At 34.6% G+C, this 24,431-nt stretch overlaps 5 protein-coding genes across 9 annotated transcripts; 2 read left to right on the top strand and 3 right to left on the bottom strand.

The window, feature by feature from the left end:
• The first annotated feature begins 433 nt into the window (after positions 1-433).
• LOC109186626 (uncharacterized protein At2g38710-like) lies at positions 434-22,455 on the top strand. Of its 2 annotated transcripts, XM_019336692.1 has the most exons (6): positions 434-864; positions 1,550-1,669; positions 2,240-2,354; positions 2,751-2,844; positions 3,013-3,234; positions 22,339-22,455. In XM_019336692.1, exons 1-6 carry the CDS (start codon positions 761-763, stop codon positions 22,362-22,364), a joined length of 681 nt encoding a protein of 226 aa, XP_019192237.1. In that variant the 5' UTR covers positions 434-760; the 3' UTR covers positions 22,365-22,455. The 2 variants fall into 2 exon arrangements, with proteins under 2 accessions (XP_019192237.1, XP_019192238.1); XM_019336693.1 differs by lacking the exon at positions 22,339-22,455 and having other exon boundaries at positions 3,013-3,390.
• Positions 3,698-5,164, bottom strand: LOC109186630 (probable small nuclear ribonucleoprotein G). The gene is made up of 4 exons (XM_019336699.1): positions 5,057-5,164; positions 4,918-4,940; positions 4,131-4,252; positions 3,698-3,964 (listed from the first exon to the last, which is right to left on the bottom strand). Exons 1-4 carry the CDS (start codon positions 5,089-5,091, stop codon positions 3,905-3,907), a joined length of 240 nt encoding a protein of 79 aa, XP_019192244.1. The 5' UTR covers positions 5,092-5,164; the 3' UTR covers positions 3,698-3,904.
• On the top strand, positions 6,173-8,754 carry LOC109186623. Of its 3 annotated transcripts, none has more exons than XM_019336690.1 (4): positions 6,173-6,185; positions 6,586-7,180; positions 7,886-8,040; positions 8,153-8,754. In XM_019336690.1, the coding sequence occupies exons 2-4, from the start codon at positions 6,670-6,672 to the stop codon at positions 8,447-8,449; spliced, it is 963 nt and encodes a 320-aa protein (XP_019192235.1). In that variant the 5' UTR covers positions 6,173-6,185; positions 6,586-6,669; the 3' UTR covers positions 8,450-8,754. The 3 variants fall into 3 exon arrangements, with proteins under 3 accessions (XP_019192235.1, XP_019192234.1, XP_019192233.1); XM_019336689.1 differs by lacking the exon at positions 6,173-6,185 and adding an exon at positions 6,189-6,223; XM_019336688.1 differs by lacking the exon at positions 6,173-6,185 and having other exon boundaries at positions 6,262-7,180.
• Positions 14,248-15,052, bottom strand: LOC109186628. The gene is made up of 2 exons (XM_019336697.1): positions 14,794-15,052; positions 14,248-14,616 (listed from the first exon to the last, which is right to left on the bottom strand). The coding sequence occupies exons 1-2, from the start codon at positions 14,879-14,881 to the stop codon at positions 14,372-14,374; spliced, it is 333 nt and encodes a 110-aa protein (XP_019192242.1). The 5' UTR covers positions 14,882-15,052; the 3' UTR covers positions 14,248-14,371.
• On the bottom strand, positions 22,235-23,158 carry LOC109186627 (ferredoxin, root R-B2-like). 2 transcript variants are annotated; one of them, XM_019336695.1, is made up of 2 exons: positions 22,968-23,158; positions 22,235-22,882 (listed from the first exon to the last, which is right to left on the bottom strand). In XM_019336695.1, exon 2 carries the CDS (start codon positions 22,877-22,879, stop codon positions 22,424-22,426), a length of 456 nt encoding a protein of 151 aa, XP_019192240.1. In that variant the 5' UTR covers positions 22,880-22,882; positions 22,968-23,158; the 3' UTR covers positions 22,235-22,423. The 2 variants fall into 2 exon arrangements, with proteins under 2 accessions (XP_019192240.1, XP_019192239.1); XM_019336694.1 differs by having other exon boundaries at positions 22,235-22,885; positions 22,977-23,158.
• Positions 23,159-24,431: the final 1,273 nt, after the last annotated feature.

The raw sequence follows: 24,431 nt of genomic DNA, 5'->3' as shown, positions 1-24,431 counted from the left end.
ACATGATTACATTCCTTCCCTACCAATTGAATTTGAGCCCATACAATTATATGTTTCTGGTATCATTATATCAAGTGACATGATATTTTAGGGATATACAATTTTATCTTGATTTTGAGATGGTCGAAGGGTTTAATGTACATTGTATTAAAAAAAGTACATTATCTAAGTACTCAAAATATGTTATACATTTAGTATATTAATAATATATTTTTAGTATATTAAAAAATAATTTTTAATAGTTAGCATAAAAATTTATCAAAAAAATACAATGTGTACTCTTATATCTTGACATAAGACATTTGTATTAGGACTTACATAAAAAAAAAAAAAAAAATTATTCTTAACATAAAATTTAAAGAGTAGGATTTGAAATTCGAACTCAATTTGCCTAGCTTTAAGTAGTTAAGTTTGACACTCGTAATTCACGAAACCTGAAAATGTGCTTTTCTTCTCCGTCGAAGCATAAAATGTCAGCTGACAGGGAAGAGAATAGAATAGAATATAACCCAAAGGCCAAAGTTTCGTTCTTTTTCGTTTCTGTTACTGTTGTGGAATCTATAATCCTATTATTCACTCGACTTGATAGAAACAAACCAGAAGAAGAACAAGGGACACCAAATTGTTGAAAGCCGGATTTAAAACATCTTAGTTAAATGATTCATTGTTGAATTTTAACTGGATTAGATTGTTGAATTGATTCGTTGATCGGCCAAAGAATCTGGGAAATTTGATTGGAAACAATCGGAGAGGGGGAAAAATGGTGTCTGCAAATAGAGAAATGGCGGTGTATTGCTTTGATACCTTGGTGGCTTACTACAACAGCGAGCAAACCCCTCCCCCTGCTTTCGATGAGGGTCAACAGTAAATCTCTGTTACTTTAAGTAGTATATAATTTTGTATTTCAATTTTTTTTGGGGGGGTTTAGTTTCCATGAACTTGAACTTCCATTTCGTATAATTTCCGTTCTTTTTATTGTTTTGTTTGTAAATTGTTGAAGATTTCCACTTTTGAGTGTGTGTTTGAAAGGGTCTTTCTTTGTTTATATTCTTTTTGTATTGATTCCTTGTTTGGATGTTGATAGTCCAGACTGCAGAGATATTTTGTTTTTGAATGTTTCTTTGAGCAATGAACTCTATGTCTCTATGCCCTTCAGTCATAATTGTGATTTGGGTATTTGGGTTGAAGGCAACATGGTAATGACTAATGAGTTTAAACTTCCTCGCTTTCCTACTGCAACTATTAATCTGAGAGTTTGCTTTTAAGGTTGTAGGAGTGTATGAGGTAATTGCATGGATTATGTGATGCTTAATGAAATGCCTTTTGGGCCGCTTTGTTTTCGTGTGGAATTGGATAGAGTCGAGGCTATTTTGTAATTCTGTCATGTGTATATATGAACCTTGCAAACTGTCCTTTTGGCTTAGTAGGATCCCAATGATTTCTATTTGATAAGCTAAACTGAATTGCTACTGTTTCCCTTAATAGAATGCACTGATCTGAAAATAAAATTTTGGATTTACCATATTTGATCTAATTATCTTGGCTTCAGCCCACTGTTTGTGACTTGGAAGAAAGCGGTGAATGGCAGCGAGCCTCGTCTTCGTGGATGCATTGGCACTTTGGAAGCTTGTGGCCTTATTAACGGTTTCAAAGATTACGCACTAACAAGGTAATCTGGGAAAGAAATTGCCTTAGGAATTCATCTTTTTTCTTCTTGATTACTCTAGTGGATTTGGTAATAGGAAAACTTTCTCTGGTCGTAGACTTCTTCAGTTGGATTTACAGTAATTCTTTATGCAGTTGTTTCAAGTCGTTTTGTTTTTATTTAAAAGCCGAATCATATACTTGGTGTGGGCAAAATGAAGAACTAAGTAGTTGTCAACCCAAAAAAGTAATCATATTGCCCGCACTCAGTTGGTTCCTATGTGGTAGATTGTGGGCAAGGACACATGATCGAGCCCTGATAGCCGCAGTGTGTCAGTGTGGGAGTTACACCCAATGTGATGGGCTCCTTGTGGGCACCAGGCACTTGTCTTCCCACTTAATGGACCGTTGAGTCACTGTAATTTACCCTTCCACTATCCTGTAAGGCTAGGGTGTAGGGGCCTGGGGGCGAGGGAATTTCGCCTTTTGTGGGCAAAGTAATCATATTCCGTAGCAATATCCAAATCTATTTTTATTTATCCTGATTGATGAATTAATCTTACATCCTAACATTTTTTGTCTCGAAATGTCACAGTGCTCTAAGGGACCGCCGTTTCCCTCCAATACAGGCTAAAGAGTTACCTAGTTTGGAATGTACAGTATCCGTTCTGACAAATTATGAGACTGCACTTAACTATCTCGATTGGGAGGTATTGCTCTGACGTAATATGATGGTTTATGCATGATAGAAATACAAATGCTATTTGTTTTGTGATCCAACTTTATAGTTCAATAAGCAACTTGATTGGATTTCCCTCTTCATCTAAAAAAAGTATAACTTCTTGAATTGCATACTTTTAGTGTTCATATTCTAAACCATGATGGGTAACGTTCTAAGTTATTCTGAGCAATCTTCCAATTATTATCTGATACTCCGTATTAGTTAGACGCAGTATGAGATGATATGATACGGTTGATGCTACTGCAAAATTATTGCTTTAATCACACAAACCAGTAGGCCAGTTTTTGGTCCCTCTTAGCTAATATTGCATTTATCACAACAATATATTATCTTTGATTTTCAAGAATGTTGTGTTTTCTTATAGGTTGGGAAGCACGGAGTAATTATTGAATTTATTGACCCGGACTACAATATCACGAGAAGTGCCACATACCTCCCGGAGGTAGCTGCTCACGAAGGTGAAATTTGGTCTAATTGATCAATTTGTTAATTTCTTTCCGAGTACTAACAACCTTTTCCCCTATATTGCACTCACGACGCTACTACAAGACTAAAATTTGCCAAATGAACTGACCGATTTATAGCTAGTGGTCGGGATTTACTGACTGGCTTTCGTTTGCTCTCAGGCTGGACAAAAACCGAAGCTATCAACTCACTGATGTGCAAAGCGGGCTACACTGGCACCATCACCGAATTGCTCAGAAAGAACATCCAGCTAACGCGGTATGAGAGCATGGTATTTACCTTGCACTACCGCGAATATGTTGCCTATGTGAAGACAACCAGAGGCGTCGCTCCGAGTATTAATGGGACAGACCAAGAAACTTTTGACTTGCAGAACACATTTAGTTACCCTAAGATGATTTAATTGATCTGGAGGAATTTTCATTTACAGAGAAGTATGAAACTAATGTGTTTATGTTCCAACATGGTGTAATAATTGATAGTGTATCTAACACCAATCTAAAGACAGCAAAATCAGTTTGTGCTTGACAAGTTCACAATATCAGACCATTATTCACTGTTTGAAATACAAGAAATGATCAAAAAGGCTACACCTTTGTTGTGCTTCTTTGATTTGCCGAACCAGTTCAAATCAAAAAGGTTAATAGTCAGTTCTCTAAACTTAAAAAAGCCAATAAAGGACCACAAACTCAGAGAAATAAACCAGTTTGCCATAGCTAACTGGTTCAAATTAAAAAGACCAATAAACAATTCTCACTGAAAGTAACTTGGCCCATAAACGGAGACAGAACCCTAAAGTCACGCAACCGATGCAAGCCAAAGTTAGAATATGCACACCATGAAAGACTAGATAAACTAAAAATTAAAATCCATTGCCACCAAAGTACATAATAGCAATCAAATTCAGCTCAGTCATATGATAACTTGTTCTGCTTCAATACTTTGGAAACCTAACAAAAAGTACTAGTAGACCTATAATGCTTCCACAAAGCAGCAGGCATTGGTACATAGATGAAATTAACAAGGTGATGACTGCATCAGCAGCTACTAGCGCTACGATCTGGCAACGGGCTCCAATGCTTCAATAGTAACAACGCTGTTTCCCCGAATAACCTGAAAAAAGTAACGCTGCAGTAAGTAACAAATGGTAGTTGAAAACTTTAACAGGGATTGCACAATATGTAAATCTTTTATAGTAACTACTTCGTGTCCATCCAAAAGAAAAGAAATGCCTGAACTCAATGAAGATCGTAAGTTAGGGGAAATGGAGACTACTAACCACCATGCCAATATCATTCTTTTCATTGCCGTTAACCTCCACAGTGTTATCAATGACCAAATTCATGAACTGATCAAACCCACGAAGAGTCCCGACTACCATGCGATTGGCATTCATCTTAACTGCAAAAGAATGTGAATTGGATTACATTTCATCTGAAAACCCCCCCTCTAAGTAGAGGGGGTTATTATAAAGAAACAAAGGTCAAACACAAGACATTAACTCTCGGAGATTGATGCACCATAAGCATTACACATTTTTGTGTTTCCTAAGCTCAACAATCTTGTCTAATTCCTCAGCGTTTTATATATCCACACATCTTAAGCAAATTCCACAAAGCACATGATAGACAAACTCAACAATGAGCCAAAAGCATTTATGCAATATGCAAGTAATTACTCAACATAAAAGTCAAAACAAGAAACAACTGATTTGCTTGGAAATGCATCTTGTAATTGATTGTAATACAGTGCATATTCAATTATTCATCCATCCATGGATATATAATTTAAGATTGTAGAGCAACCTCTCTATTTTCAAATATTTACTAATTAAATAACAAAGGGTAAAAAAGAAGAAAATACAGAGCAACAAAAACAAGGAGCAATATAACTCATGAATCTCGTATATCCAAATAATAAAAGTAGTAGCCATAAACAAATAGACTATCGATAAACCCTAAATCGCAAATTCTAAACCCTAAACCCTAGACCATGGCAACGCCAAAGTAAAGATTTAAACAACAAAAAGCTTAATTTCACTGATAGATTAAGAAAAAGTAACCTACTTTGGAGTTTCTTGTCCATGTACCTGCAGAATGTAGGGGAAAAAAAAAAAACAAACAAACAATTCATTTCGGGTCAAAATTCGAAAGAACGTAATATAGTTAACAAAAATAGAAAAGACGAGAGAAGAGAGGGACTCACTTTTTTAGATCCGGAGGCTGACCCGACCGACTCATGCTGCTGCGCTTCCCGTTTTCGTCTCAGACCAGAGAAGTGAAGAAGAAAGTTTGTAGCTTGACGATGCTAAAAGCTAAAGCTTTATTTCCCATTCCCCCACCCGCCTCAGGCAATCAATGTTCACGGGGTCGGGCCGATAACCCGGCCCATTTCGATAATAATCCACGCCCGCAGGCCGCAACTGAGCTCTGGGCCGCGCCTTCTCAACGGCTGCCTTTCTTAAGTAAAAAAAAAGAAAGAAATACATTTTTGTTTTCAATTCTCTAATTTCCTACTCCATTCATCTCTCTTTATGTGTCCAATTTAGTTAATCAAGATTGATTAAAATTATTTACAATTCAATTTTTTAATAATATTTAATTTATTGTTAGTAGATAAAGTTTATATATTTTAAAACTACTAAGTAATATGAAATTTACAAATTATAAAAAAAAAATGTTAAAGAGAATAAGCAAAAAAATAATAATAAAGAAAGACCTGATTTAAGTCATTTAACTACTAAATAATGAGACAAAAATATTTATGATAAATTGAAAATTTTCCAATTAGGAAACACAACTCATTGTTGCTTAAAAATGACTATTTCCCTGCTTACAAATGATAATTAATTCTTTGGGTATAAAAGATTTTAATTTTTTTGTCTTGAGAGTCCTTACATTCGGACTTTATAGAAATTATGGAGAAGTATAGTTAAATCATAATAATTCAGCAACTTTATAGATAAGAGGATTAGTACATAGTGTCCATAAAGAGCTACTCTTACAAGAAAGTGAAACTCTTAATTACACTGTTGCTGTCAAGATTCAATTTGATCTATAAGTTGAAATGTAATCTGTTACTTAAAATTTAATCAAGCTACTCTGGAGCACAAATGATAATTTTTATCCACATGAACAGCTTAATTAGTTTCAATAATGAAGTTTGAGAACAATGAATCAAGATCGAGGATGTTTTGGCGGGGCGACCCTTGGGGCGATTCAACCTTTTGGGTGCATGTTTTGCTTATCTGCCATCAGTAACAACGAATCCAGCATAACATGACAACGTACGAAGCACACAATCATACCCACCCCCGCCCGGTCCCAACGGGAGCGTCTTTAGTCTTTACACTTTCCGACAGCTTTCATGAAAGTTGGCTTATTTTCTTCATTTCATTTCATCATATCCCTTCACACTCAAGCTTCTATTCTTCTACTGTACGTACAATATATTTACCCACCCAGACAGATATGCACAAACATATATACATACTAAAGTGTTCTGCACACACACTGTAAAGTGTGTAGTAAGCTGTCTTTCGGATAAAACAATGATTATTGTACATCATCATTTTCACTTCTGCTAAGGATTCTTGTTTCTTGGCTTACTCTACCTCTTAATTTGGTGGTTTATTAATTAAGGTTTCTTAGCTTCCATTGATTTCAATTCATCAAAACCACCAAGAAATTTTAATTTCCCATTTTCTTGAATTGATGGGTAATTGCTTCAAGAAGCCGAGGGATTCGACGGCAGAGATCGCGCCGGGCGACGTGATCAGTCACCGATCGCCGGTCGAGAACCGGCCGGCCGGCGACGTGATGAAGAAGGACCAACCGGCGGTCAAACTCTACGGGACACCGTTCGGCATTGATACCTACTACCTGCGATTCGCGCTTCAGTACAAGCCCGTGGCTCTCAAGTTCGTGGCGTCCGACAGCCACGACACGGCGGCGATTGAATACGAGTCCGACGTGGTTTCCGGCTCCGTCGAGAGCCTGGTGCGTTACTTGGACGACAAGTTTCCGGAGCCGCAGCTGGTGATGACTGGCGGCGGGGCGCGGTTCGGCGAAACGTCGACGACGCCGCTAGTGGTGTGGGTGGTGGTGCTGCAGCACCGGAGCATGGTTTGGCACCTGGAGAGGATGGTGAGGTGGGCGGAGGACCTGGCGGCGCGTCGAGGGAAGGCGAGGGGCGATCCGGCGATGGGTAGTCCCAGAATGGAGTTGAAGAAATTTGGAAGGAGCTACTCTCAGTTGCTGGAGCTGTTATTCGAGCATGCTCAAATGGAAGAGAAAGTTGTCTTCCCAATCTTGGAAAAAGCCGATCGAGGTATTCATAATTCTCACCACCCTTCAATTTCATTAGCACTCATTTTTAGTTCACTTACTAGTTGTTATAATCATCAATCTTTAATATACAAGTTACCCAAAATCCTTGATTGCTATATTTTTTTAAGGATAATGTTTTTCTTGTCCACAAGTCAAAATTTTCTTTATCTCAAGACCCCCACACCCCGATAGAATAGTGGGGACTGGAGAGATAAATTATGGTGACTAACCACTCATTGGGTAAAAAGACTTGTCTGGTATTTACAAGAAGTCCACCATATTGGGTGTAACTCTCACGCTGCTATATCTAGGGTTCAAATTTGTGTCCGTCTTTAATTTATCCACAATTTACGGAACTAACTAAATTGCCCGTGCCAACAGGATAATGTTTTCTTGTTTCTTTATTTTTTTGAGCGACAAGGTAAATTAAAAGTCACTATAGGGTATGCACTGGTAAACCTAGTCTTGTGTTCATAGCTGGCAAAGAATTCAAACTTAGAACTTTGTGGTTACCAAGTTAATTGTCCGATCAACTTGCTGGCTAGGTTGCCTCCATGTTTTTCTTGTTTGAGATTTGAGGACGTTTGATTGTCTGACCAACTTGACTGGATTGTCCCATATTTTTCTTGTTTCTTGCTGAGAATTGAGGACTGTTCTATCTGTAAGCAAGATAGTGAGTGGAATGATATGATTGGTGATAATGCAGGATTGTGCAGAGCTGCAAATGAGAAGCATGCAAGAGATCTGCCTGTAATGAATGGCATCAAAGAAGACATTAAATCCATAGGAGTTTTGGATTCAGGGAAACCTGTCTACCAAGAAGCCCTCTCCAATCTCAAAACTCGCCTCAAAACCTTAAAGGTACATATATATATTCTTACTCAAAGCGGAACACATCTTTTAATTTGGTATCAGAGGAGTTAGCTAGATTCGGGGTTATTGTGTATGAAATTGATGTGAATTTGGCATGCAGGAGCATTCAAAGCAACACTTTGAAGAGGAAGAAAGGGAGTTACTGCCACTAATGGAAGCAACAGATCTGAGCAAACTGCAGCAAGTGAAGGCCTTGGAACAGTGCCTGGACACAATGCAGGGAACTCACTCCCATCTCTTCAGCTTCTTCATGGAAGGCCTTCTCCCTCGCGACGCCATGCACTATATGGACATCATTGCCCGGTGCAGCGACAACGAGAGAGTGTGCAGGCTCTTCCGCTTGCTCGTCGAGAAAGAGAACAGCTTAGGGTTGGCAATCAGCAATACATTAAAATAGTTGGCAGAGGATGTTTTGTTTTTTGTCTTTGCTTTTAGATGAAGTAAGTGAATATGATGATATGATGGTTGCTTTACTTTACTCTAGCTAGGACCATCAGTTTATGATATGTATATTTTTATGACTTCTTTTGGTTGGTGATGATTGATAGACAGATAGATACAGATCCGAGAACAATAAGTTGATCTGTAAATGGATAGGCTAGGATATATATATATGTTCTTGATTATATACATTTTTTGTGATTTGATTTATTCATGTAAACAATATTGATGTTTAAAGCAAGCTAAGGTGGAATGTCATATATATGATGGTGATGAACATGCCTTGTTTGCCTTTGGTGATAAGGAAGGCAGAAAGCAAAAGCAAAGACAAGATTCTGGATAAGAACAACTAATTTAAGAACCTTATTGCATGTTCCATTTTATCTTCTTACATTTCCCTATTTGAGGGATTGGTTGGTTTTACGATCAAAGCAGAAAATAAAGTATGATGCTAAAGAAATTTGGAAGAAATTGGGTATTGTTATTATATTGCTTTGAGTGAAAAAGATTCCGAATCCCTTACAAGTCTTTTTAAGAATATTTATACAGTTCAAGCTACCAACTAATTAGGGCACTCAATCTAAATATGAAAAGCTAATAACTTTTTTGTATGTATTTTGAATATAAAAACTATAGACTATATTGCTATATATTACCAACTCTTTGACATATATGGACATATATATGGCGTTAATATTCACACATAAGGGATCATTAGAACAATCATATCATTGTGTTCTCCATTTTCTTTTCTCCACCATTACTCCATGAGGTAGATAGAAGGCTAGGGAGAATAAGCCCATTAAGCAATAATGGTCATGGACCTAACCACAATCTATATATAACTATTAATGAATATATATTGAACTAACCACAATGTAAATTGCTATACAAATTAAAGAATGCTGAGAGGTCACAAGAAAATCAATAGCTTCAATTCAAGTTCAATTTGTTTGCTAATTTCATAATCCACCATTTAGTTGGAGATTTCAAGTTTCACATACTAAGCCAATATAAGAAAATAAAAATTATAACTTACAATATAATAAACAAATTTTAAGGGAAGGGGGAAAGGGGATGAGGGTCATCAGCTCCCCTAACCCCCTTTTGCCTTGCAAATACATGTTGGTGTAAGTAAATGAGAATAGAGATGATAGAAGTTGGATAGCGATATGTACTAAAAAGGAGATGATAAAGAATACAGTTAATTGTAGTAATATGTAAAATATGTAAGTAGAAAAATGTAATACGGTAATAAGTAGGTAGTTGTAAGGGTAGATATATAGGTTGGTAAGTGGTAGAAGGGAATGTATTGTTTTGTCCTTTTTTTTTTGTTTCTAAATTGGAAAACACTTTTTGTTTAGATTTTTTTTTTAAGTTTTTTTTTTCATTTTTCAAAAATAGAAATTAGTGCAAGTAACCATGGTTTTCAGTTATTCATTTTTCAATTCTCCGTTTTCTTTAGAAAAAAAAAATCAATAAATCAATTAGTAAACATGCCAAAATTCTACTGATAGTATTAAAAGTCAAACCAAAGAGGACAACCAGAACTTATTCGGATATATGGTTGAGCTGAGGGATTCCACGTAGGAGTTGAAATCCATACCATATAGTGATTAGTGAATCATGCATGTAAGAAAAAAACAAAACAAATAATACAAGAGACAAAATAATGAAAATCCCTTGTGCACACGGGCCAAGCATTTGGTCATGTCGATCTGTTGAATCATTAAATCAGCGTAATTTTCATCTTTTTAAATGTTCTATTAGATCGGAATGTGGGAGTACCGTATTTTATGTTTTGTTCTATCAAAAAAAGAATACTGATGGGGTGAGGACCCCGGCCCAAGAAAGATTGGCCCAAAGAAGAGAGCCCAAGACAGGAAAGGTGGGCTAGCATCGGGAGAAGCCCGGAGGGTGCTTGGGCCGAGTCCAGAAATCAGCCCAGGCCCAAGTACGGGGACCTAGCTCAGGATTGCTAAGAAGGGCCCAGTAAGAGCTTGGGTCGAGGGCGAGGAGTCGGCCAGGCCCCAAGCCCAGAGAAAGACTCGGCTCAAGGAGCCGTTGAGATCATCAAAGAGACTCTTAAACAGGGAACCGTTAGAGCATTAAAAGGCCGGACTTGGTCCGGCTGTTACGAGCTTGAGAGAGCCGTTGGCCGACTCAGTAAAGGCGACCAACGGCTCTATACTTTAATTAGTCTTGAAGTCGGCTATTAAGGGCCTTCAAGTCAGTGGGGGAGGAGCTGCTATATAAAGGCTCCTCCACTCTTGTAGAGGACGAACATAGAAAAAGAGGACCCGGAGAGGGAATAGAGGAGATTCTAAACAAAGCATTTTCTTTCTTTCGAGACACACATTTTATTGAAAGGTGTATCCTCCAGCTAAAGGTTGTGTTGGACCTCCTTGGGCCCGAAAACCCAAAAACCATCAAATACAATAACCCAAAAGGAGTGGTCGAGTCATGAATGAATTAAAGCACGTTTTTCATTACTGAAGATCACAACTTTAATTTTTGTTAATATCCTTTTAGTTGATCAGAACGTTGCACATGTCTAGTCCCTATATATCTCTATATATATATTAAAGTAAAATGATGGTCAAATTTTTTTTCCCTCCAAAGTATGAAAGCATTTGTTGTATTCATATGAATTTATTTTTATTATATATCGATTCTTATTTTAATTACAAATATTTATATTAATAATTAATAATTTAATAATTTAATAAAAACATTTATTGTATTTACATTATTGTATTCACATGAATTAATTTTTATTATATATTAATTTTTATTTTAATTACAAATATTTATTTAATATAATAATTTAATAAATACAAATCAAATCAATATAATTATTAAATTAAAAATTATATATATATATATATATATATATATATATATATATATATATATAAATGAATAAAGCTCATATCACATTTATAAAAATAAAATCTTCTTAAATCATTTTCCCGCAATATCTTGAACAATATTCATTCCGTGCATCGCACGGGTACTATACTAGTTCTCGAGTAATAGTTGCAAGTTTTTCTTGTAACTCAAAAAAAATATGATAATTTTGAAGATAATATTTAATATTATAATAATTTTAATCCTGTGGGGAACACTTTCATTGAACGGTTTATATTGCACAATCAAATTAATTAAACATTGATTATGTGTGTAGCGATGAGGTATAGATTATATTCTCTATGATTTTATCCTTTTGGAAGTAGTGGAGATTAAGATGGATTGGAACTATTAGTACAAAATGACAAGATTCCTTGTACATGATGTGAAGTGTGAACAAAACTTTTTGGTTTACCTAATTAGAAGAAAGCAAGACCTTAAAATTTTGACAACTACTACTCTTGCTTTCTACAAAAGACATGTTTAATTAGTGAAATTGATTAAAATCACTTTATTATAACTTTTACAACAATTTCGTTTGGACCATTTATAAAATCATAATTTTACATTATTTAAGAATTGACATGATATTAAAATGACAAAAAAGTATTAAACATTATCATCGTTGGCATAAAAATGATGATTATGGCTAAATCTTACCAATTTGTCATTGCTCCCCACTAGAATGATGGCTAGATGTCATTCTTGATTAAGAAACGAAAATTGGCTAGTATTCTTAATTTGAAAATAATATATATATATATATATATATATATATATATATATATATATATATATATATCAGATCAGATCAGTTTCTACCAAATAATATTTCTTTACTAAAATCTCGAAGTATGATCAATCATTGATCTAGACCAAATAACAAAGACAGAATCAATCTAGGGTAAAAGAATGATCATGATGGCTAACCATCATCTATTTGGCAAGGAACAATAAGCAAGTCTCATCACCATTTTAATTATGAGAATAATATATATGTTTGGGGCAAGAATAGTATATATGTGATCATCATCAATTCAATGATCGAGATTCATTGAATGTAATTAAAGATATTTTTTATTCTAATATTTATTTATTTTTCATTCTACTCACAAAAAAATAAAATTTATTTCTTCTACGCCTCGACTTAACAAGATTGTGGAGGAGGGTGAAACTTCAAATTGCGATTGTCAGGGTTTGATCATACGTCCTTACATACATTAATCTACTACCATAAAACGAATTGAGCTATGCATGCGGACTATTTTCATTCTTTCAACCAACAAAAATATTTATTATTTTCTCTTGTGCATATCACACTAAAAAGACCTTACCAAATTAATTAGATTGCACACATTTACAATCAATTAGTTACAATTTTTATTAAGTGAGACTAAAAATGCTACTTAAACTAATTTTACATATTTAATAATTTAGGAACCGACTCTACACTACATGTACACCTTAGAAATTAAAAATGTCATTTTCTCTTGAATTATTCCAATATTTACTTATTTTCCATTCTTTAAACCAACTAAAATATGTGTACTATATTATTCTTTTATGCTGATGAGTGATGACATTAGATCTTGCCATTTACTTCAAATTGTATTACTTGTAATCCCAGTGATTCATAATTCAATTTCATAAAAGGACACTTTAGCCCTTCTCATTGCCAAGTTTGCAAAATCATTATTGCTAAATGATTGAAGCTAGAGCAAATATTATATGACAATATTAAATTGTAATTACCACAATGCTATAATATTAACCTTATTATTAATTATATTGTTTATTTTAATTTTTTTGTCCATTCTAAAATGGCAACCGACCATTTTTTTTTAATATATATATATATATATATATATATATATATATATATATATATATATATGTTTCTTATAAATAAATAAATAGAAAACTAAATGCATATATGTTTCTTAACACATCATACACATACATATGTAACATGCCTTAATTATTTTTGTTTTTAGTAACGAGGAAAATCTCAATCATTATTTGATGATCAATTTTTGTGTATTTATAAATTACACACAAAAAAATAAACCATACTAAAAAGATTATGTGTAAAAATATTTGACTAAGAAAATTTTGACAAGAATTCAACTTGTAAATTTTAAGAACAAAAATCATGTTATACTCATTCAGTCACTCCTTTAATTTGGACCCATTGGCCATGACTAAACCATTTGCTTAATCTAAATGCATGCATGCATTTCTCATTTTTCAAACATCCAAATACAAAGTTAGGTTTTCTTTTCCTCCATTTCCTTTCCTTCTCACTTTTTCTACTTTTTTTCCCTTTCCACCCACCCATCCAAACATAACATTAATTAGTTACGTTCTTGATATATGCTACCAATAATATATTTAAATTGCAATTTAGAGAAATTTTATAATTTCGGATAGTAAAATTACTTACATACTACTATAAATAAAAGGCAAAGGTGGCATTTTGTATTTTAAAAAAATAAAGATAAATACTTTTTTATTAGTTTTTTTTTTTTTTATTTTTATCCAAGAGTATATATTAAGGAGATTTGACTCGAAAATAAGTATCATTGTCCATCTGTCCTTGATCGAGAAGGGTATGTGAGCACCAAATGACTCGTGAGAAGTGTATAGATGATGTGGGATCCATATCATTATCTACTCCTTAGTGCCAAATGACATAGCACTCAAGCCAAGTCTTTTAATTGTACCATAGAATTAAAGTTTGTTTTTTTAGTGAAGATTTAACCAAAAATTAATACCATTTTACAATCTTTTATAAAATTGATGTAGAATTGTATGATAGGCAAAAAATTCAAGACACATGCATACGATACTGGAGAAACATAAAGTATATTGCACAGTATTTACTTACAAAGTGATTGATATGTACAATCGGAGCAGGAAAAAAACAGAAAGATAGAAGCTCCTGTTAATCGCCGCTAGTTTAATTGGTTCATACAAGAAACGCCAAAAGAGTGGCACAAAACAGGGGCGGAATTGCTGTGGGGCTGTTGCCGCCGGCGGCGTTGCGGTGGGAGTTGTGGTGGGCATTCGCAGCATATATGGGTATCACCGCCGACGATCCGCGGGGATTTTGGTTGGTTGATCCCACGTCGGGCTGGCCGCTTTGGCCGCCGCCGTTGCTCATTCCTCCTTTGCCACCACCTCCACTCAGCTTGCTTTTCTCCCCTATAGTTCCTGTCACCATTAGAAAGCGTGCATTAGATAAATCTCGTATTGTGATCTTAATCAGCAAATGATCACAAAAATTAATATAAATTGTTCATAGCAGATCAGTTCAAATCGAACCTAACAAACACTAATGTTGGGTATACGTTCAAGAAAAGCCATTAAAAAGGAAATCAAGAAACATACCAGAAGGTGAGGTCCTCCTAAGGGAAGAAGAAGAAGAGCAAGAACATAGGAAGAGGATGAGAAAGAAGATCATTTGACTGGTTGCCATGGCTGTCTGCTTAGTTTGCTCCAAGATGATGATGATGTTTCAACTCTCAGGCAAAACACCCATCGCATATACATTATCATATATATATATATCCCCTCCAATGATCCATATTTATAATTGACGTGGCTTTCCAGGAATCCTTGCCACTATTTTACAACCTTAGCTTTTGTAAAGTTAGAAACACATCATTATTTCTCTCAAGAAAAAGTTATTTTCACCTATCTTATCCGATCCCACCAGCTACCCATGCTTGACTACTGAGTGGTGGAGCCTGCAATTCCGTGTCGTTTAGTTCACTAGTGATTTAGTGGTAACGTAACCATCTCCCATGTTAAAAAATGACAAATAAATTAAACTTTTGGTAGAGTTAATAGGTTAAGCTATATGTTACGAAGTAAAATATTGTTTGTAACTAGAGTATTATGAAAGTGGTAGTAAGTAGAGTATATGCTATATGAAGTAATCAATATATATTCTAGGTACATATCCAAATAATAATGAATTTGAAAATTTTAATAAAATTAGAATTGCATATGATTTCAAGAGTCAGACCTCCCAGGAGAGCTAAGGGTAGTCATAGATTTGGAGAGTGAGACGCGTGTTGGAGACCATCTGACAAGATTTAGTGTGATAAACATGTACATGCCATTAATGTAAATCGTGATAGTACTTATCGGGAAGTGATGTGACTCTCATGATGACAATTGAAGGTTGGCTTTCTAGTCATAGAACTCAGGCAAGTCCCAAAAATGATTGGTCGACTTATCAGTTTGTATATAGGCTTCATATACGTCTATCAATATTTGTGTTACTTTTGATCTTTCGTCTAATTTTTTGACAAATCTTTTTTATCATTGAAGATAAAATGATACTTTCTAAAACTCCACTCATAATTTAACTTCTCCTCTCACCAATTTTAGCCAAACATGAAAAAAGTCCACTCATGTAAAATATTCTTAAACCCTATTTCCCTTCATTTCATTAAAAAAAATTTAAAGAAAAAAATAAAAACTATCATTTATTTATTGAATTTCTTCCTATTTGAACAAGATTGGAGAATGAAAACAAATTAGGAGTGAATTTGAGAAAATTACTATTTGTCCTTGAAACCAACTGAAAATATGTTTAAAAATTGGACCGACAACAAAAGTTACATAAGTTGATAACTAAAAGTAATTTAGAATTAAAATTGGTAAAATCATTATAGTCCGGGGGACTATAATGTGAAAATTTTCCAATAAAAAATTAATAAAGAGGGGGACCTCAAAATTATAAATGTGTATTAATTTAGGTCCAATTAGTGCACCATAAGCTTCTTTTAAAAAAAAATAGTTAGCTTAATTCTTTAAAATTGACATATTCTCATTCTTTTCCTTTTTAACTTTTCAAAGGAACTTGCATATTATTCTTCTCTAATAGTTCCGATACCTTAACTTTCTAATGATTCTTATACCTTAGAATACCTCATTATAATATCTTTGTGCACCAATAATAATCCAGCCGTGCAAATATTAATGTTGTACTAGTGTATCTGTTATTAAAATCATTGCATCATATTTATTACTTCAGACGTTATGCCATGGAACCGTGTTCACCATTCATGGTGAACACGGTTCCAACGGTGTTAGTATACTGTTATCTTTTTTTTTTTTTTTTCTTAATTAATTGCGTGACTTTTCTTCTTTATTTTCACATTTTGCGGTTTCACTTTAATTTGAGGTGAACAAAGATTTCGGACATTCATAAATTATGAATTCATGCATGCACATTCACTTTGGAATCATGCCTACACATTCCCGTCCGAAACCACGGACATTCATAAATTATGAATCCATGCCTGCACATTCACTTTGGAACCATGCCTACACATTCACTTTGGAACCATGAGATTATGAATTTTCTGTTATAAGATTATGAATTTTCTGTTATGAGATTATGAATTTTCAGTTATGAGATTATGAATTTTCTGTTATGCGATTATGAATTTTCTGTTATGAGATTATGAATTTTCATTACATTCATAATTTCGGACATTCATAAATTATGAATTCATGCCTGCACATTCACTTTGGAACCATGCCTACATATTCCCGTCCGAAATCACGGACATTCATAAATTATGAATCCATGCCTGCACATTCACTTTGGAACCATGCCTACACATTCACTTTGGAACCATGAGATTATGAATTTTCTGTTATAAGATTATGAATTTTCTGTTATGAGATTATGAATTTTCAGTTGTGAGATTATGAATTTTCTGTTATGCGATTATGAATTTTTTGTTATGAAATTATGAATTTTCATAGAATTCATAATCTCATAACAGAAAATTCATAATTTGATCAAACGCGCGCCGTTAACTCCACATCCGCAAATTTTTTTTTTTGCCTAAAAATGACATCGTTTTGCCTTGTGTTCACCATTCTCGGTGAACACGATTTCATGGCATAATTTGCGTTTATTACTTATAATGTGGTGATGGGGCCATGGACCCTATTTTATTAGGGAAATCTAGGCCCAAAAGGAGGAGAAAATCTTGTTAGACTAGAGGTAGGGGAGTCATGGTAGCCCAAAGAGGGGAAGGAGTCTTGATGGGCTAGGAGAAAGGGACATGGTGGCTCAAAGAAGGGGGAGGAGTCCAATCATTATTGCATGGACCATAAATAAAAAGTACATTATTTTATATAATGTATCTTCAATACAAAAATAATATATTTTTAATATATTAAAAATGTATCTGATATTCATAGTATACACAATTGTGTGGACCAATTTGCCGGAGGAGTCTTGGTGGGCTAAAGGGTAAAGAAGCATGGTGGCCCATTAGAAGGGTGGGGAGGAGCGACACGCGCCATCGTGGGGGCGAAACCGCCCAGTGTTGGCCGCAGCCAAGCCAATGCGGAAGTCCGGCAGACTCCCTCGATCGTGGCGTTGTTAGCGCGGTGTCGACGCCCTAATGAAATTGACAAGTGTGCTTTCAAATATTAAAATTACATCGCAATCCTAATTTAATTAGAGAAAGAACATGAAAAAATAAAAGTCATAACTTATATTTTAAAATACTTTTTTAGTATATACCATCAAATAGTGATCGCCGAATTTTTCTCCTAACAAAAAAAATAGTGTCATAATTACACATGCAGCTGGGAAACATCCTGAAAGGCGTTTATATCCATTGCATTTGCGGCCGGTCACGTTTATGGATTATGTATGCAATTAATTTGCGCAACGCCCATTTAATTTCTACATTTCTAGCGTACTTGTTGCATGTGCCCAAATTTCTTTGGCACTGTAACGTGATTGGCTTCTCATTTCTCTTATATTCATGCATGCATGTCACCATCAAGTCCTTAAGTGAGAAAACGCCAACCATTTTTCATATTTATCACGAGTTCAATTTTTACCAATATTTTATAACAAGGTATAATCGTCTAGTTCAGGTAAATCATAATGCTCAACTGGTCAACAGAGGCTAGATTGTTGTGACAGACTCATTTTGAGAGGTTGCTCCCACTCTATCGTTGGTGAGACTCGACCCTTGTATCTTATGACCAATTTCACATTTGCAACCAGTTACAATTCTATTTTATTTTTGGATGACCACATCCTACACTGAGTAAATCTCGTTTTGTAACCATAATCAGTACAGGTGATCATCACAGTTCGATTCGAAACCACGGATTCAAACAGAATCAGACACTATAGATTGAGTCAAACTACAGTCTAAACAATTAAGTTGGTTAGCTACCATATATTTTTGAAGTTATATAGAGATAAAACCTTAAAACCAGACGTGATTACATCTGTTATATGTAAAAAGGCACTTTGCCCATCCCCTGGCACTGCAGACTTTAATTTCGTCTGTACTCCCAACTTCCTAGTTTGAAACTCGCCTCCTACCTCCCTCTCTCTCTTCTTGCACTATTAGGAAATTGAAGCATTATGCCTTCACTACAGTCCCATCTCTCCTGCAACTCTGCATGTGAAGATGGCCAAGAAAAGCTTCTGGGCTTCGATGAAGTCTATGAACAGATAGCGGGTTCTCCGGAGAGCTTGTTTGATCTCCCGCCGGAGTCATTTTGGGTCCCGTATGACTCCCAACAAGATTGGTTCCACCAAAACGCCAACATGCAACGCAGAACCTCCATGAAACTGCAGAGCCAGCAGGGGTTTTCCGGCGGCGGCGACTCCAAGTCATCATCTGTATCTCACCGTTCCTTCTCCGGCCTGAACAAGTCCTCCTCCTCGCTCCTCGCTCTTCCCAAACCTCGAAATCCCAAGCCGGCGGCGAGTACGAGGTTGTTCAGGAGCATGTCTGAACCCGGCGGCGGAGGTGTAATGCGCGTTGCGGCGGAGCCGGTTTCTCCCAAGGTTTCGTGTACTGGAAGGGTGAGGTCGTCGGAGAAGGAAGGAGGGAGGAGGAGAACCGGGTTGTGGAGACGGCTCGGGATGGTTTTGAGAAGCCGGTTTGCGCCGAACCGGGTGGCCAGCAAACGCAGCAGCAGCGAATCGCAGTCGGAGAACAAAATTCGGAGTCAGAGCGAGCTCTGAAACGAACTTCGTAAGTGGGTCCCACGTCGTACCTGCTGTTCCAAAGTAAATGCCGTGACTTGAGGAATCGGGGCCCACTGCCAGAAATTCGTAGATTTAGAGATTTTTTGTGTTGGAGAAAAAATTTCTAGAAAATATTTCAAAATATTGTGTTTTTTTTTTTTTCCGTTATAAGTTTGGAATATAATGGGGCGTTTGTTCTGGGCATATAAGATAATTAAAATTATATTTATTTAGAGAATAGGAATATAAAATTTTCATGTGTTTAGTTCAAATTATGTTATTTTTTTTAGAAATGTAATATAATTTTCACATAAAATTTTAATTAATACAAAAGAATATAAGATATCCTTCATATTATGAAGTGTTCTCGCATTCTCTTTTCGTATTACTAATTTTTTTTATTTTAATCAATTGCCTTAGTTATTATTCAAACTCTTAGTTAATTAATTTTAAATTATTTATTTTTATATCTTACTATTATCTTATTTATTTATTTTAATTTTAAATTTGTTAAAATATTTAAAAACAGATTAACAGTATTCAAATAAAAATAATCATCGTACTGTAAAAGAATTACTTTTCAACCAAACAGGTATATATTACATACCTTAGTTTTAAACCAAACACAGAATTATGAACATATACTACATTTGTACCAGTGTTAGTAGTACCAAATATATATATATATATATATATATATATATATATATATATATATATAATTGAACACATGAATTTAACATTCCTAGTAATCTAACATTCTTAACAATCTAACATTCTCTAAAGTAGCCAAACACATTATGCTCAGCTAATATGTAATGACCTCTCATATATGAGCAGTGGCGGAGCCACAATGGGGGCAGTGGGGGCTGCTGCCCCACTGCCCTACTCCATATAAACTGAATATATATTAAACATATCAACAATTAAGCAAAGTTAGGCTTGGCTGAGATGGTTAGGTTGTTATTTGACCTTATAATTTAAGTGAAAGGTCAGCAGTTCAAATCCTAGAGCTGTTTTTTTTTTTTGTGAGGTTTAGTTACCTTCCATTTGTACTGATCGTTAATGTTAATTGGTATAGTTGTTTATTTGGAATAATTATTTAATGTTAGTTAACATATTGTTGTTTAACAATTTTATTCGTATTTGAACATTTTTAAATTCATTTTACTTTTACATTTTCGCCCCCACTCAACGTAAATCCTGGCTCCGCCACTGTATATGAGTGATCATGAGATCGAGTCTCAGTAGAGGTGTTGTTGACTCTGTCTTTATTTGTGAAAGGGTCAAAAATCACACTTCTTGACAATTGGCTACAAATCGAACTAATGTTATGCAATATTGTAATGATAGAGTATGATCTTCTTTGTATATACACGGTACACCCTTTGTGTAAGGCCATAATTAATCAAGCAAGAAATTAAATAAATGTGTTTACTCTTTGTAAATATATACGAATGCATCAAATGTGGCTGGATATAGTTAAGGCATGATAAATTAAAAATAACAATTAAGAGATGTGGAGGAAGAAAAGGAGAAAAAATATAGGTAAAGAAAAGAAACAAACAAGAGAAAAATAACGAATGCTTTCTTCTAATCTGGAAAAGGCATTCACTACCTTCTTCCGGAAGAAGGCATCATATGCTCATTGAAACTATTGCATAAGATCACATGTGCATTGATTTATCATGCTCATTCAAACATGACACTTGACGAAATCATAAATCTAAATAGAACAGTACAAAGTGTATCAAAACATTAAAATTTAAGGACTTCAAATTAAAACGAGCTATGAAGATGAAACACAATCTAATAAGGATAAATTGAAAACATAAACTAATAAGGAAATAGTGTAACACGCGCATCTTTACTATATATTTCCGAAATTTACTACATCATTCTATATCATTCTTACATTTTTATATAATTTATCATTGTTTGTAAAATTTTCTAGAAGCATGTACATAGGTTTGGATAGAGATTTATAAAATATTTTAAAATCGATAAGTCCATAAATTTGTATAAAGATTTTTAGAAAGTTGAGATTAATTTCTAATGTATAAATTTTCACCATCTATTCAAAGAGATAAAATGAGTATAAATACCCTCAAGAGGCTCATTTGTATCCATTCTCACCAATCTAATAGGGATCAATCTAATAGGGATTTAAGTTCTATATAAAGTACATTAATTATTTCCATTAGATAATGCTATTGATACAAAATTAAATATCAATTATATAAAATAAATAATTAATTAAATAAACTAAATTAATTACCTATGAATTGGGCTCTTCTTATAGAGATAGTGTATGAATCTTTGCCTTTCATTAAAGAGATAAAATGAGTATAAATATCCTCAAGAAGCTATTTGTATCCATTATCGCCAATCAAATCATGATACTTCAAGCAATCTTAAGTTTTATATAAAGTAGATTCATTATTTCCATTAGATAATGCTATTGATACAAAATTAAGTATATAAATCTTCACCATTCATTAAAAAGATAAAACAAGTATAAATATCCTCAAGAGGCTATTTGTATACATTCTCACCAATCCAATCATGATAGTTCAAGAAATCTAAGTTTTGTATAAAGTATATTCATTATTTTCATTGGATAATGCTATTATACAAAATTAAGTATCAATTATATATAAAAAATAATTAATTAAACTAAATTAAATTAATTACCTATGGATTAAGCTTTTCAAACAAAATCATTTGCAATTTTTACTTGGGCACCCACCATCTAAACTACAGAATCCAAAAGCAAAAATAAAATTGACAAAATTATAAGTTGATCGAGCATCAATTCACATGTTGAAAAGCAACAAGCTAAGAATTGTACCAAAAGATTCAAATTAAAGTCAAATTTCATAGGACTAATAACATGTAAGAATTATACCAAAAGATTAATATGTAATATGTCTTCTTACTTTTCATGTTACAGACAGACATGAACACTTGCTGCTTCTTGATTTCTCAGTGAACTTCTTCTTCCTTGTGGGTGTGTATAACGCAGTCTGATCTCGGGTACGAAATGCATAGCAGCGCGAATCCTTTCTCCATTTGGGTCTCGTCGAGAAATGACCCTTCGGATTGGTCCACCGTCCCAGAAACCACTTGTCCTGCGCAGGTAGAGCAAGAACCAGCCCGACACGAGTATGGCAACTCTACCCCAGCCTCCTCGGCTGCATCAAGGATGTATTGATCTTCGGGGACTTGGATCTCCTTCTCCTCGCCTTCTGGGGAGATCAGTTTAACATTGTATGCAGCCATTACAGACACTTTGAAGGGGGAGGGGGGTGACTTCAATCCAGGTTTCTTCCAAGTTTTGTTTAGCAAAGGCAGAGACCTCGCCCCATTTGTGAAGGGAGAAGGTCTCAGTGGCTGCACGCCTCCAAGTAAGTGGCATGAAGGAAGGCCAATGGTAGACATGTTAACCTAACAAATTAAATCCATGATTAATCAAGGGGTTTACAGATACAAGTATACAATCACATATATTTGTTAGAGACAGGGAGAGAGAACTTACAGAAGCAAAAATTGAAGCTTTCCGGTCGAGACAGAGTTTAAGCAAGAAAAAAGAAGAGTAGAGATCAGATCAGTCTAGAAGAAACGCTTCGCAGATGTAAGCTACTAAGGTGGAAGATCCTAGAGAGTATAAGAAGTGTCCGGAGAGAGCCGGAAAGGAGACAGGTGTCATCATCATGCAATCTAAGGACTATAGACAGGTGTAATTATTAGGTAATATTATTTTATATTTTTTCAATCAATGTCTTAATCACTGGTTCTATCATATTACTATTCATTATTCTGTATAATGTAGTATCTGTTCATACATACTTTCTTAACTTACTGAAATAGAAAGAGTCAATGCCCTATACTGAAGTTCGAATCTGAAACCTCACATTTGAGGGACACACTATGTAAATTTCTTCTTTTTATTTAAGATTTAATTTATCAATTTTACTGAATCATATCCTAAACTTATGAACATGTCCTAAGATATATGAAGGAGGTAAAATTTGAGATGTCTAAATGATTACAACTTTCCTTGTGTATAAAAATTTTCATCATCACTCTACTGGTGTGTAGGCAAAACTAAATATTGATTGGTTCATCATTTGAGCTATGGAGCAAATTATACAGAAAACAGTTTGTGCAAGGGCAATGTGTTGGTTTGACTGAGTGACATGAACCAAATCTGGCCTTTACATGTGTGGAAGGACAAGAGTATAAACAGTTTTTGCAAGGGCAATGGCTCCTACGTGTGTTAAAAAGGCAATGGTGCAAACCTGCAACGTCTTTTGACCAATAATATACCGCAGGTTGTCGGAAAAAGATTCTTGCAGCCCAAACATATTAATCAATGATTCATCTTTTAATTTTTTTGATGATTACTTTCCAACATGTCAAACTCCAAATTAAAATCGAACTAAAATTTAGAATTAAGACACTCCGATAAAATCCCCAAAAAAAAGTAAGAAGTAAAGTTCAAATTGAGTTGCATTAAGACTGGATATGTTCTAGTCAATACAATGATTTGCTTTTCTATACACATCAAACTGAAAAAACTCAACCACATCTCATTAAATTTTGGATAGTTAATAAGATATGACAATGTTGATCCCTCTATTGCCAACAACGAATTACTTTACAGTTTTATTTCTCTAAACCCTTCTCCTAAGGTGGGAAAAGGCCAAGCCCCTGTATATATAATTACCAATCTCTAACATGGTGTTTGGTTGGAGGGATTTTAAATTCCCTTCCCACTTAATTCCCACATAATTCCAAAGACCATTAAATTCCGTAGTTTGGTTGGAGGGAATTGCAATTCCCCCATTTTCATAGAATTAAAATCCCAGGTCCCCCCTGGTATTTTAATTCCTGGGAAAAAAAGATAGTGATGAGTCAAAATTACCCCTTCCCTTTTTAACTTAAAATTAATGTCTAATAACAATAATGGACATTTTTGACTTTATACTAC

The sequence above is a fragment of the Ipomoea nil genome, unplaced genomic scaffold (assembly GCF_001879475.1).
Source record: "Ipomoea nil cultivar Tokyo-kokei standard unplaced genomic scaffold, Asagao_1.1 scaffold1407, whole genome shotgun sequence".
Lineage (NCBI taxonomy): Eukaryota > Viridiplantae > Streptophyta > Magnoliopsida > Solanales > Convolvulaceae > Ipomoea > Ipomoea nil.
This window is presented reverse-complemented; position numbering and strand designations above follow the sequence as displayed.